The sequence below is a fragment of the Zea mays genome, chromosome 10 (assembly GCF_902167145.1).
Source record: "Zea mays cultivar B73 chromosome 10, Zm-B73-REFERENCE-NAM-5.0, whole genome shotgun sequence".
Classification (NCBI taxonomy): domain Eukaryota; kingdom Viridiplantae; phylum Streptophyta; class Magnoliopsida; order Poales; family Poaceae; genus Zea; species Zea mays.
Window position 1 is genome coordinate 13,774,024 of NC_050105.1, and position 14,718 is coordinate 13,788,741.

Sequence of the window (14,718 nt, forward strand, 5' to 3'; positions counted from 1 at the left end):
CGATCCCTTGGCAGATGGGTAATATGACTTGTGGGTAAAGATGTGCAACCTCTGCAGAGTGTAAAACTGGTATACTAGCCGTGCTCACGGTCATGAGCAGCTCGGACCCTCACATGATTAATTTATGGAACTAAATTCAATTTGTCATATGCATTGCATCGCAGGTGATGTTATTACTTTTCTTAATTGGGTTGGTATTTACTTATACTTAGTAACTGCTAATAAAATTTTGACCAACTTTAAAAGCAATGCTCAGCTCTAATCATCCTCTTTGGTAAGCCTTACACTTCATGTGAGCTCCCACCTTTGGCGAGTTCATGCACATTATTCCCCACAACTTGTTGAGCGATGAACGTATGTGAGCTCACTCTTGCTGTCTCACACCCCCCACAGGTCAAGAACAGGTACCGCAGGATGAGGCGCATGGAGGATGCTACGATGTGTTCGTGAGAGGTCTAGGCCGTCGTCTCCCAGTCAACTTTGGGTTGCTGGACAGTTGTCTCCTTATAATGTAATTATTTATTTATTTTGTATAGAACTCCAATTATATAGTAAAGATGTGACATTCGATCCTGTGCTATTATTCATCATATGTGTGAGACTTGGTCCCAGCACACCTGGTGATTATGTTCGCGCCCGGGTCTTGGTGCCCCTGAAATCCGGGTGTGACAATTTACCCCGAATCGTGGAGGGTGCTCGGCGGTTCACGTCGCAGAGCGGTTCACGATAGAGGCTGGTCGCGCGCCCAGCCGATTCAAAGCTCCGAGGCGCCAGCGTTGGTGAAGAAGAGCTCGAGCTGGGCTCCCGAGCTCGGCGATGGAAGTGGGCTAACAGTTTGAGCCGTGGAGGCACGAAGGGGAGAGGATGAGCAGCGCGCGATCGAGGTGTGTCGTGGCGGCGGCAACGTTGGTTGGAGAGAAAGCGAGGCTTGAGGGGGAGATAGCTATATACCGGGGAAGTGCGCGGCCAACGACCGGGCCACGAGCTCCGGTAATCCCGCCGTGGATCGCACCATTCATAGCGAGATAGTTGACTGCGTTATGCACGGGGTCACGCGCGATGTCAGCCCGATCTGTTGGCGAAGAAGAAGCCCCGACGAGCTAGATAGTTGGCGCGGATTCTGAGCGCCATTGCGACGACCCGGAGGTCCCGGCCGAGTGGTTGCGCGAGCGAGGGACTCGGTCCCCACGCGGACTCCACGACGTCCGGTGCGCGCCCGCCCAATCTGGCGAAGAAGACGAACAGGAGCACGAGCAATGCGACAGAGAAACGTGCGGGGCGCGAGCCACTGAGCATCGGGCCCAGGTTGTCAGTGAGGGCTGCAGAGTTGCGCGCCGAGCAGCAGGCAGGCAAAGCTGACGGTCCGGACCCACATACTAGTGAGCGGGAAGAGCAGGAGACCATCCCGACAGCTGGGCCCCACGAGTCGGCACCTGAATCCTAGTAGCAGGAATAGATGGGCCGCGCGGGTTTGGAAGTCTGTTACTAGGCTGAGGGGAGGGGGAAAACAACCCAACGCTAGGTGGGATATTCTTGTTTTTATTTATATCTACTCTCATTTTCTTTCCTATTTTCTCTTTTCTAATTTCAAATTTAAATCCCACTTTGAATTTATATGTGTGAATTTGATTCCTAGATCAACTGTACAATACCAATATGAACCTCATTGAATTAATTTTTATATTTATTCTATTTTATATGTATAGTATTTTCTTCTCTTTCTCTATTTTCTATTCCCTTTTGATTTGCAAATTTTCAATTCAAACCCAAGATAAAGTTTAGGAACTCAAATTTTTAATACTTACTCAAAATCAATTATGAAGCATTAGATATATATTTATTTTAATTGATTTATTTGTTTGATAAATGTTTGGAATATGAGACACACTCATATTGTTTTCTTTCTTTGTAGAAAAAATAGTATTTTGCTTGTGAAATAGGAAGTAAAAGTTACTTCCAAATTTATTGTTCATGTAAATAAAGGCTTATGATGCATCATTTGATGATATGCATAATTATTTAGTTGATTAGAAAACTTTTCTATTACCTTCTTTCTAGGTAAATTCTTGGTTTTCACAAATCGAGTCCTTAATTTTCAATACTCAAGTATAATTTGAGATATCTGAATTTACTATTCCACTTCTTCATATATTTTTTTATTTTTTTTATTTTTTTTTTCTTATACAGATTTTGGGCATTACGGTGACTCCCTCCATGCCACGCGTCGGCTCCTTCCTCCGAGTGGCTCCCTCTGTGCCACGCGTCGACTCCATAGACCCGCACATTTGTTAAGTCATTTTTTCTTCAAATTCAGACATTCCGGAATCCATTTAACATTAAGCCATTCTTGTTTTTCATTCATTCTTCATGTTTTTCTCAAACATTCCTTTGTTCTTGGTTCAATCATTCCATGCAATATTGAGTCATTCTAGCGTCCAGACAGCATTAAGTCATTCAAGGTAACATTAAGTCATTCCCGAGTCTAGAAAAAGTCAAGCATTCATGCAACATTAAGTTATTCTAGTAAACATTAAGTCATTTTAGGAAACATTAAGTCATTCTTGTTTTCAGTCATTCTTCATGTTTTTCGAAGACATGCCTTGTTCTTGGTTCATTCATTCTAAGCAATATTAAGTTATTGTAGTGTCTAGAAAACATTAACTCGTTCCAGGTAACATTGAGTCATTCTAGAGTCCAAGCAAAGTCATTCAAGCATTTAGATAACATTAAGTCATTCTAGTGAACATTATGTCATTTTGGGAAAACATTAAGTCATTCTTTTACATTTTTCTTAGACATTCCTTGTTATTGGTTCTATCCTGGCTCAGCTTGATTTTTTGGCTCAGCTCCTATGGGGCGGGGCGGGGGGAGACAGACATGTGTAGGTGAGGTGGCTCAACGCATGTGAGAATGGCTTGACTCGTGGCAAGCGAGCACTCGAGGACAGACTTGTGAAAGGGAAATGTGCTAAATGCCATTTCTAGCTTGATTTTGGTGATTAATGACCAACCCAACCTCGAGATCTAACTAGTTTGCTAAGTGTGCACTTGCAGGTTCATATGAATCAAATTGAGAAGTTCAACTCAACAACTAGCTCAAACAGAGGGCATAATAGGGCAAAACTTGGATGAGGTGAGCTATGTCTAGTTCATAAGCTTGGATAAGCTGTAAATGTCCTTTAGAATGATAGTGAGCACTTGAGAGAATTCAGAAAGTCATATTTTAGAAGAAGTGTTTTCTATAATAAGTTTGAGCTAGAGTAGGATTTATAAGTTGGAGATGACCTACATGTATGAATCTATGACTTAGACCAATTGAACATACTTTAATTAAGTTTGTCTAAGTCATAGGAAAGCTCTCAAGAATAGCCACGTTGAATTGAAGTAGAAGATAAAAAAGAAGTCAAGTTTGAGTTGTGTAGAGGCGCACTAGACCAGTCCGGTGGTGCACCAGATCGAGTGCGCAGAGAGCCCTACAGAAGGACTACTGTAGCCCGGTGCACTAGACTGATGTTCTAGAGAGCACCTAGAAGCGGAGTTCTATTCTGGTGCACCGGGGATCACTGGTGGCATGTCAGACCTCTTTTCCAGAGAAGTCTGCAAATGAAGGACTCGAGCAGATGGCACAATTGCCTAGTCCGGTGGTTGTAACATCACATCCACTCCTCCCGAACTGGTAGTACTTACTCTTGGCAGCCCTCCAGGACCATAGACCATCCCTATAGACCAACACGAGTCTCTTGTACGCACTTTATACTCACTCATGCGCACTCAAGAAGGCTTCCCGGTCGGTCACCATCCAAGATTGCTCTAGGACAAGGACGCTTAACCCAGAGGTTCTTTTGAGATAGGCTTCTAAAAAGTAAGATAAACCTTGTTAGTATGAGTATTTCTATTAATCCTATTAAGCCTTGGACCAGGATATCACAATCCACCCAGGCCAGGATATCACAATCCTCCTCCCTTAGAAGACTGACATCATCGTCGGTCAACCCCAAGCTAGGCACCTCCTCTTCGATTGTGTGGAGTGCCTTGCACCTCGAAGTCAAGAAATCTGAGGGCTCAAGCTTGATCATTGGGATGGCTTGAGAGGGTTAAGAGAGGCCCCGTCCTTAGGGACACCTCGATGGGGATGTAGGTTCTTTGGAACCAAATCTTGATAAAACAAATCGTTTGTCTCTTGTATTCTTTACTTTGTGTTGCGATTTGTTCTCCTCTCTCTTCCCCTTAAGTTCTCTTGTGATAATCTCACATTCCAAATCACTTGTGTTGCTCACTAAACTTATTCCGCATCTATAAGAGAAGCAAGTGAAAGAGAACTCTTTTCCCTCACTTGGTTTACTATCTCTCTCGTTCTAACACTTAATCGGGATCAAGTTTTTGCTTCAATGTTCAATTTTCAAGTGTCGCTTATCCACCCTCCCTTTAGGTGGCTATCAACTCGGCCAGTTGGATACGCGGGAAAGGCTCGCTCGGTCGTTTTGGCGTGCTAGGGTGGACCAGATGATGGACTACTGGTCCATCACTCTAGAGAGAGAACAGTTCCGATATATGACATGAAGCTTTTTCTCCATACGGTACTTTGATTTTTGACATGAATTCTAAAATGATATTTTTAGGTACTTCAAACATGTTTACTAATGTACTGTCAACAACCACACCACCAGAGTGTATTGATTCAACTTAACAGTAGCGATTACAGAGAATTAGAATCCCGGAAGGAAGAACAACATGAGGTTAGGGATGGGAGAAGAATGCCGAAGCCACTCTACAAGGGTCTAGAAGATCCTAGAGAGGGAAGTAGAGAATATATGGGAGGGAGTAAACTTGAGAAGCAAGATGAACTGCGTAATCTCATTCCCCCTGCCTTTCTGGTGACTGCCTCTCTTTGTAGTGTTCCTTTAGCAACCTGGGCCGTATGGGCCATTTGGGCTCACATTCCTAACATTCCCCCCTTCTTAAAAATCGGCTTGCCCTCAAGCCGATACATCGCATTGTTTCCACCGGGATCCCATTGCAAGTGCAAGACACGAATCCCATCACACCTCTCTTGGTCATGGAAGATCACATCATCAACTAAGCCAAAGTAAGTATCATTTGCAAGTTCCACAGCTTCACTCTCTGTCTTGTACTCCTTAACACGGATGACTGGTCCAAAAACTTCCTCTTGCCCAATTTGCATGGACGTACTAACAGCTGTTATAATTGTATGTGCAAGAAAGAGCCCTCTTATGAGATGCTGTGGTCGGTCATCTCCATACAGAATTGTGGCACCTTCACTTCTTACAGCCGAGATCAACTTCTTTATCTTCTCGCATTGTTCTTCACTGACAACTGAACCTAGTCTGCAGCCGTCCTCAACTGGATCTGATACGTTCATATTCTTTGCCCATCCAACCAATCTATCCAAGAATTGCTTTGCAATTTCCTTATGCAACTGTAGACACGAAGTAGTATTGCAGACTTGGCCAGCATTCTGAACATAAGCAACATCTTCTGGAGTAAACAGACCAGTAAGCTTAACTCCATTTATGTTCAGCAGATGCTCCATCTCTCTTCCATCATGAACCTCAATAAGAGCTGTTATTCCCAACTCTTCACAAATCTTCTCAAGATTCTCAAAGCTTCCCTGAAAGTATTTTTTATCCGTTAAAATGCTCAAACATGCAGTTCCATTCTTTTCATAAGGTTGAACAATTTCAACAGGATTAAAGTCCTCCCTGAGCACGCCCCTACTCGGGGATGCTTTATTGACCTCAGCAAGCAATGCAGGCACCCCATTACGCTTGTACGCAACTTCTAAAGCACCAAAGAAGTGTGTGACAGCGCTTTCCACTATCACATTGCTCCTGCCACCCTTCATGCTATAGCCACTGATCAGCATGTTATGGATGACAAAGTCTGGATGAATACCCATCCTTTTCATCTCGTCAATGAGCCTGCGAGCTTCATCAAGCCACCCAAGCCAGCAAAACACCCTCATCAGCATATTGTGTGTCACATCATCTATGAAAATCCTCTTCTTCTCCATCTCTAGCATGATCTCATATGCGCCTTCCATATTTCCACATGTGCAGTAGCTATTGATCAGAGCAGTGTACATCACTGCTGATGGTGACACCTCTCCCTTAATCAGCATTTCGTCGAACACCTTCACGGCGTCCTCCATAACAGACTTGAATAGAGCTAGGCCTGGCAGATGACCCTGTCGCGTCATGCTGTCCAATGCCGTCTTTGCATCAGCAGGCTTGTTCTTCTTCTGAAAGCTATCAACTAGGAGCTCATGTGATGTAGAGTCAGTTGAGACCTCAGAGCGTGTCATAATGGTAGGAACCTCCTGTGCTGCTTTCGGCATTCCTTTTGCATGCCCACAAATAAGGTTGTTGAATGCAGGCGTCCTGCTCCTCATGACCGAGGGACCTGGGCTGGGCCTTGGCGCAGGTCTCGAACCAGGCGTTGGAGTAGATCCCGAGCTTGAGCCCTTACCGTGGACGTAGTCCGCCAGCGCCTTGGTGTTGGCGCTGGTCACTGGCTTGTCCACAATGGTCTCCGACGCGACGTTATTCTCCGGCTCCTCTGGGACGGCCAGCGCCAGCTTGGTCGTCGACGAGACGTTCAAGCATTTTGCCGAACACTTGGCAGGCATACATCTGATGCAAGCAGTGAGACGCTTCTCGGATGCTGCCAACTCCGTGAGCAGCAATGCAAAATCATCCTCCGCATAACTGCGGATCGCGCCACACTCGACGTCGTCAGTGTTGGAGAAGGCAGCATCGGCCGCAGACGCGAAGGGGAGAGCAGTGGAAGAATCGAAGACACGCTCCTCCAGAGGGTGAGCAGGTTGTTCGAACAGCTCACCCCAACCATCGACGACCACCTCTGTATCGAACTGCTCAACAACGTCGGAGTCGTCGAACAGCTTTTCGAAGGTTGCTTTGGCGGACTCTAGGGCACCGACGCGTGCTGCCGGGGCCGCTTCCAGTTCCAGTGCATCCAGCCGCTCGTAGGTCACGGCGACCTGAGAGTCGAGTTCCGTCCTCAATGTCGCGGAAGGCGCAGTGGCCACAGCTACCGTCAGGTTGTGGATCGACACCGAATGTTGCGCCACTGTCGACTCCCGACCGTGCCACCACGCTTCCTGGGCAGCGAGGCGGTCACTGATCTCGCGAAGGATCTTCGACTGTTCCTCCATTGCGGACTGCAGGTTGGGCTCCATGGACTCCGATATCGGTGACCTTTGATACCAATTGTCAACAACCACACCACCAGAGTGTATTGATTCAACTTAACAGTAGCGATTACAGAGAATTAGAATCCCGGAAGGAAGAACAACATGAGGTTAGGGATGGGAGAAGAATGCCGAAGCCACTCTACAAGGGTCTAGAAGATCCTAGAGAGGGAAGTAGAGAATATATGGGAGGGAGTAAACTTGAGAAGCAAGATGAACTGCGTAATCTCATTCCCCCTGCCTTTCTGGTGACTGCCTCTCTTTGTAGTGTTCCTTTAGCAACCTGGGCCGTATGGGCCATTTGGGCTCACATTCCTAACATGTACCGATTGTAGTATTGATGACTAAGCGGATATTCAAAGCGAGGTGTCAAATAAAGACAACTCATATTGCGGAAAACCTGAAGCTTTAATTTTTTCCAAGCCATCATTGTATTTCACGTATACTTTTTTTTGCCTATCTATACGCATGAGATTGACGAATCGAGTAGTCCAAAGCTAAGTTATATGCGAATCTTCTGAAATTGGTACATGTATAAATTACAATCGCTGGTTAATTAATTGAACCAAGGGCAATAAGAAAAACCGAGAAAAAGAAACTGGTACGGTAGACCATGTCTGTAAGGACAAGGCTAGTTAATAAGCCTCTCAGATTGGTTGTCTTTGGTTGACACTAGACAGCAGACAAGATAAGCAACTGATGTACGTAGAAACTTCGGATATGATTGGTTTGAGGTCAAAGTGGGATGAAGCGGGGGTAACATCGTCCCCTCTATTTTTTGGATCACGCCGCCACAAAAAACTACTCCGGTGTTTACCTTGTCCTACGTGACTCTCATCCAAACATTATAAAAACTGTGACTGCCCCTTCTCATCCCACTATGTACATCCAACCAAACATACCCTTCGTAACTAATGCTATATCAGCAGATCCTCTATCCTATATCCTATTTCATCCTCTATTTCAAAATTTACTCTACAAATAGTGTTAAACAGTATCATAATATTATCCACATTTCTATGTTCCCTATTTTATACTATCCGTTAGAGAACCATACGGTACCACCCAATGATCTTCAACTGACGGTGAAATTAGTACGTTCTCTTTCACCCACCCAATGGTCTTGCTGAGTCCAGTGCACAGCCTCCCTCTCGCCCCTGCCACGTCAGCTCTCGCCTCCACTCTCGCCCCTGCTGCTCCAGTGCACAGGCTGCAGCAGGCTACAGCCTCAGGCTATAGCCACGTCAGCTTTTCTATTTCAGAATTAAGTAATTCACGCGGATTTATTTCAACGCTCAGAAAACACACAACATAATATTTTTTATTGAATTAAAAATTACAAAGTACATAATAATTAAAATAAAATGACATGATAATTAAAATAAAATTACATAACTCTAATCGGACTCCTCGATCTCATCCTCATCTTCCTCCTCTTCACGTTCCGCTTCCGGTTCCTCTTCTTCGTCATCTAGCAGACCAAGTTCTTTTTCGACCATCTTTACGGCCCTGCCATGGGTACGTCTTTCAGCCGGGTCCATATCTCCGGTTGATCGACCCTTTAGGATGTTCCATTGCTTCAAAAGCTTGGCCTTCACTAATCCACCCCACAAGTTCTTCATTTTGAATGCTTCACTTGTTGATTCGCTGCTCGTGGCTTCCTTCCCTTTCCCCTTCGTCTTTGTCTTTCGCGCAGCAGCCTTTGCCCTATCACGCCCCACTGGTTGGGGCACTTCCTTCTCGGTGTCTTCAGTGCCTCCAGAACTATATTCACCAGAGACTCCGAGTCGGGTTCTCTTATTCGCAGTCGAATCAGATCCACTACCAAGACCATGCTTTGCTGACCACTTGGGCTCGTGGCGAACAACTTGCCACCAATGATGGCGCTTAAATGGATGCCCCATTTTACCCTCGAACCTCGCCATTGCTGCATCCATGACCATTGCATCGTCAGCTCCGCTCTGACGCAACCTTTCTTCTTGGAGGTAGAATCCATTGAACTTGGTCACCTCCCGGTTGTAGGTGACCCAATGATCTTTAAGTTGCTTGGCGGTTTGATGACGGATAGGGTCGGAGGTGGAGTTATATGTTGCCGCTATTTGGCCACAGAAACTTGATCCGCTCTTATTGTTGCCGGAGATGGGATCATTAGAATGCATAAACCAAGCATTAACCTACAATAAAACCTATAATATAAGTAAACTAAAAAAATCAAGATTAAATAAATGAGAAATGATTCACTCACCAGCTTTTCCTCGTCTTCCTTCGTCCACTCTAGCCTCTTTGGACGCTTTTCCTTCGGCACGGGATTTTCCTCAGCTTGGTTTTCAGATCCAACAGATAAAGGTGCAACTGGAGGAGGTGCTCCATACGTAGGTGGAGCATATGGATGAGGTGCTCCATACGGAGGTGGAGCATATGGAGCATAAGGAGGTACTCCATACGGAGGTGGAGCATATGAAGGAGGGGCGTATGGAGGTATCTGGAAAGAAGCTTGACTTCCGTCCGCAGCAGGTGGGGGAGGGGCATACAGACGTACCGGGAATGAGGCTTGAATTCCGGCTTGGGAAGTTGGAGGTTGACCATATGAAGACGGTGGATATTGATACAAATGATAGGGATAAGGGTATGGTGGTGGACGCGCAGCCGGAAATAGTGCACGGGGGAGTGAGGCTGAAACATCGGAGCGACGATGTAGTGAAGAAGACTCATCTAACGGAAGGGTTGTAGGTGACCCATCGGACTGCAAGAGATCCGTGAAGGTGTTCAAATCTGGGGACCAACCCGACATTGTGTGAAGAAAGGGGAGTTTGGAAGAGAAAAATGAGATGGAATGGTGTGTGGAATGAGCTCCACCCGGGTAGGGGTATATATAGAGGGATTGGGGATGAAATTTGTGATTTTTTGCAATTTTTTTCGAATTTTTTGGACTCCAAACGGTCAAAAACGGCTAGTTGCAACAGCTAGCACACGTGGAGCAATCAGATCGCGACACGTGGACCAATCAGATCGCGCCACGTCGCTCTCGCCCGCGCTCTCGCCCCGCCAGTGCCTCGCCTCCCTCTCGCCCGCCTCTCGCCCGGGCGGGCGCTCCAGCGCGGGCGAGAGCGAGGCGATATCGCCCGCCCTCGCCGGGCGCGAGCACCGTCGCCCGGCGCCGGCCTCTCGCCCGCCTATCGCCCGCGCGCGGGCGGCAGCGGCCTCTTCTCGCCCGCGCTGCCGCCCGCACTGCCACCAGCCTCAGGAGGGATTGGATTCAGTCCCCACTTATCCACCACCACTGGGTCCTAATTACCTGGAGATGCAGGTAACAAAGTCCGATACAGTAGCTTATTATCACGGGAGCTTAAGTCCTGTTTGAAATCCTTAGAGCTAATAATTAGCCAGCTAATAAATTATTAGCTAGGTTGAACCAGCTAATGAACTAATCGTTAGCAGGTAACAATTCGCTGCAGTATTAGTTGAGGCTGTTTGAAACCTAACAACTAATTTTTAGTAACTAACTATTAATTTTAGAGCTTAAAAAACATAATCTTAACCTTTTGTCTCATCATCTTGCCTGCCTCATGCATGTAAAGTAACAAACTGTCCAGAGAAGAGAACAGGAACAGAGGAACATGCAAGCCCCCCATACGTATCAAAACTTCACCAAAAAAATCATGCGCGAGCTGACCCAACCAATGTGGCACGCAGGGCTTGAAGCAGAGCAGCATCCGATACCGACGGTGTTCCAGTAGCTGGTCGGCGTCACGGGAAAAAGGGCCGGGCAGTAGCCAGTAGGAGGGAGGTCGCCGTCACCGGAAAGGGAGGCGCAGGCTCTATTGCTAACAACAAGTCTAGGCACGCAGCTAGCAGCCGGAAGCACGTACGTACGCAGATATATATAAAAAAGAAGAGGGCAGGTGACATGTATATATACTTGGAGGTGTGCGTTTAATTAATTTAAGCTCGTCCAACCACCACTAAATCGGTACTTAGGCCGCCATCATCAAGGGGACATTTGCAATGCATGGCACCGACAGATACAGGCACGCAGGAAACATTCCCATTCTGCAATTTTAAATGTAAGGACACCAAACGTGAGTTCTTCTGTTTCAAACTTCGCTCTGCAAACGAAGATCCGTTGGATACCACGGGGCTGTTCACTCGTTTGCGTATGAAATACCAAACAGAGGATTATATGCTAGAAATCATGTGCTAAGCATCAGAGGCAGTGCATCTCAAATGGTAACAATAACTGAAAAATCAGTTCATAGTACTGCCTTGAGACTTGAGAGTATGTACGTCGTCTTTTCTTCCGCAAGGAATACTGTGCTAACTGCTACCCTGCCAAGAGCAACTGCAGTGGGCGTCACCCCCCTCTAGTTTCATTAACAAAAAGAAAAGAAAAAACAACTGCAGTGGATGTGAAATTAAAATATGATGATAAATTCTTTCGTTTCTACTGGACAGAATTCTCCTTTTTTATAACATAACATATGATAAATTAGAATATGAAATTCAATATATTGGTAGAGTAAATAATGAAGTACATCTGTATATTTTTACAAGCTCTTTTTATGACTCTCGGCAGTTTGATTATATTGCGACTGCGCATGGAAAGCTTAACTGCACAAAAGTTTTTGCCTACATCCTCAATAGACTATATGTAAAAGAAATGACTCTGTCAACTCAATCGTGCATGCACGATTAGAAATAAATAAATAAATAAATGGTGCAATTATGGTGAAAGGAAATAAAATTTTTCCATTGCTGATGTACTTCTCTTCCTTCCATTTTTTCCCCGGTACCACAACCTGTCACACTGTTCATAGTGGACGAACAAAGGCCCATCCTGTCCCGATTTCATTTAATGAGGTAAAGGAGAATGAAAAAAAAACAGTTTTTTTTTTTTGCAATCCTACCTGAGAAATTGAAACGTTTTCATGGTTATCTGTCACCAAACAAGGCTGGGAACAATAAACCATGCAAGGGGCTACCAAAAGGACGAAACAGACATCAAAACAGCACCATCTACTGAAAGTGAGTGTCTGTCATCCAGCTGAAAGCACCGAAAAGGATATTTTACGAATTATATATGCCATATAAACTGCCCACTAAAGGCCTTTTTGGTAACAATATTTCTTAAATCCATAGTTTTGCAATATTATACTTTGCAATTGTCATGGCTGACATGTCGTAGTTTAGGCCAGCTCCAAAAATACTATAGCTTTACAATGTTGTTTGGATATAACATCGTAAACCATAGTATTTAGACAAAAACTAGCCATGCCATCAAAACTTTGGATTGGAGTGGAGTTTTAAATACTCTAAAAATACCATAGTATCCAAATATCATGGTTTTGAAAACATAGTTTTTAAGATTGCAACCAAACACCCACATAAAATACTCTGATATTCCTATAATTATGATATTGCCTAGAACTATGAAAATACTTTCCTTCCCTATTAATGACTTACTCCAGTCTATGGGTCAATATGCCATTAAATGAAATGCATTTGCAGCCCATAAGGCCCGGCAGGGTAAAAAAGTAAAGAACTGTACCGTTAACAAAAATGTATAGCAATGACAGATTAACTGAAATGATAGAAGTCTGAACAGATAGGGTACAGAAGCCACAGAGCAACCATCATACAACTTGTCATTGCAACGACAAACCATTGCAAAGTTTCATGGTTTAAAAAATTTGAGCGCATGCTGGTAGTAGAACACGAATAAGGACGCAACAAGAGAAAAAATCAGTCAGAAAAGGTAAAAACTTTGACATCACCAAATGGTATGTTTTGAAAGAATGACCCAAGAATAGAATATCCCAAAGAAAAAAAAGGGTCGGGGCTCGGGACTAAGTGGTCAGAAAAACAAAGCTATTTTAACTACATGAAACAAAATTCATCATCTTTCTGTTATAGAAAGATAGTAGGAGCCTGCTTTTTTTTAGATAATGGAAACCAGGTCCCGGCTTTGTCCTCTATGAAAGGAGGTACAGCCTTACAAACAAAGTAACATCAAAAGATCAACACTCCCAACATAGAGTGCAATCTTACACCACAATTCTTAAAATAAACACGACACCCAACAGACATACTATAACCTCAATATGTAATCCTGTTCGTAAAACTCCAACCAAAATAAGAAAAAAATTGCATAGATACGACTTCGATCCGTCGACACGTCTCCTTGATTATCTCCTGGTCTTCAACCCTCTGCAAATATCCCCAAAACCTAAGCCAATGGGTCGCCCGAAACAGAACCTGCAAATAAGTAGGAGCCTGCTATATCAGTCAAGGAAGCAAGCCAGTAGTAATACGGGTTTTTTTATTATATTAGGAATCTAAAGACTCCTGCACTGTTGAAATACTGGAATTATTGGGCCTACTGCATTTAAATTTCAGAATAATTTCTAGAAAATCTCAAAAGCCTATTTATGAAGATGTGTATGGCAACAACTATAGGAGTATGACAACATTTAATCTCACCTTACTAGTTGAGGCGATGAAAATCCAACATAAATAGTTGAGTCCTCCTCATGTTATTATCTTGAATGTGTTGTGTGAGAAATGCAAGGGAGAACACGCACTCGCTCACCTCGCCTCACCAGACGAATGGCGAACGACATGTGCGTGAATGACCTTGCATGCTCGCTTTAGATTAAAGCCAGTTGTTTGGACTCGTGTAGCTGCAATCTGAAAGGGAATTAGGCTTACACCTATTTTCTAAACTAATTTTGGTGGTTGAATTGCCCAACACAAATAATTGGACTAACTAGTTTGCCCAAGTCTATAAGATCTATAGGTACCAAAGGTTCACAATAAGCCAATAAAAAGATCAAGAGAAAGGGTTCAAACAAAGGAGCAAAGGGACAACCGAAGACACCTTGGTCGGGCGCATCGGACTGTCCGGTGTGCCACTGGACAGTGTCCGGTGCACCACCGGACAGTGTCCGGTGTACCAGGGAACTCCAAGCTGAACTTCGCATCTTCGGGAATTCTCAGAGTCGTCGCGCTATAATCCACCGGACTGTCCGGTGTACACCGGACAGTGTCCGGTGCTCCAAGGATAAAGAGACTCTGAACTCGTCGGCTTCGGGAATTCGCAACGGCTAGTCCACTATAATTCACCGGACATGTCCGGTGTACACCGGACTGTCCGGTGTGACAACGAAGCAACGGCTACTTCAGGCGCCAACGGCTACCTGCAGCGCATTAAATGCGTGCCAGCGCGCGCAGAAGTCAGACACGCCCATGCTGGCGCACCGGACACTCTACAGTGCATGTCCGGTGCGCCACCGGACATCCAGGCGGACCCAGCAGTCAGAGCTCCAACGGTCGGTATTGGAATAGTAAACCCTAACCCTAACAGGGGTTGGGTGGTGTATTAATAGGCTTGAGTACTGGGCCGGGCCCATTACAGAGGGGCGAGACAGTAATTACATAGGGAACAACCCCAAACCCTAAACGGGTATTCTAACACCCCCCCGCAGTCACAACTCT

At 45.0% G+C, this 14,718-nt stretch overlaps 1 protein-coding gene across 1 annotated transcript; it reads right to left on the reverse strand.

Annotated features, from left to right (window-relative positions):
* Positions 1-8,537: 8,537 nt before the first annotated feature.
* Positions 8,538-10,278, reverse strand: LOC103640877 (ribonuclease 3). Its single transcript, XM_008664330.4, has 2 exons — positions 9,473-10,278; positions 8,538-9,401 (listed from the first exon to the last, which is right to left on the reverse strand). The coding sequence occupies exons 1-2, from the start codon at positions 10,016-10,018 to the stop codon at positions 8,625-8,627; spliced, it is 1,323 nt and encodes a 440-aa protein (XP_008662552.1). The 5' UTR covers positions 10,019-10,278; the 3' UTR covers positions 8,538-8,624.
* Positions 10,279-14,718: the final 4,440 nt, after the last annotated feature.

Bases quoted from the DNA above. Each gene is read 5' to 3' on its own strand.
- LOC103640877 (XM_008664330.4), bottom strand. From the start codon at position 10,018: ATGTCGGGTTGGTCCCCAGATTTGAACACCTTCACGGATCTCTTGCAG. The intron at 9,402-9,472 runs GTGAGTGAATCA...GTTTTATTGTAG, and splicing joins AGGAAGACGAGGAAAAGCTG to GTTAATGCTTGGTTTATGCA.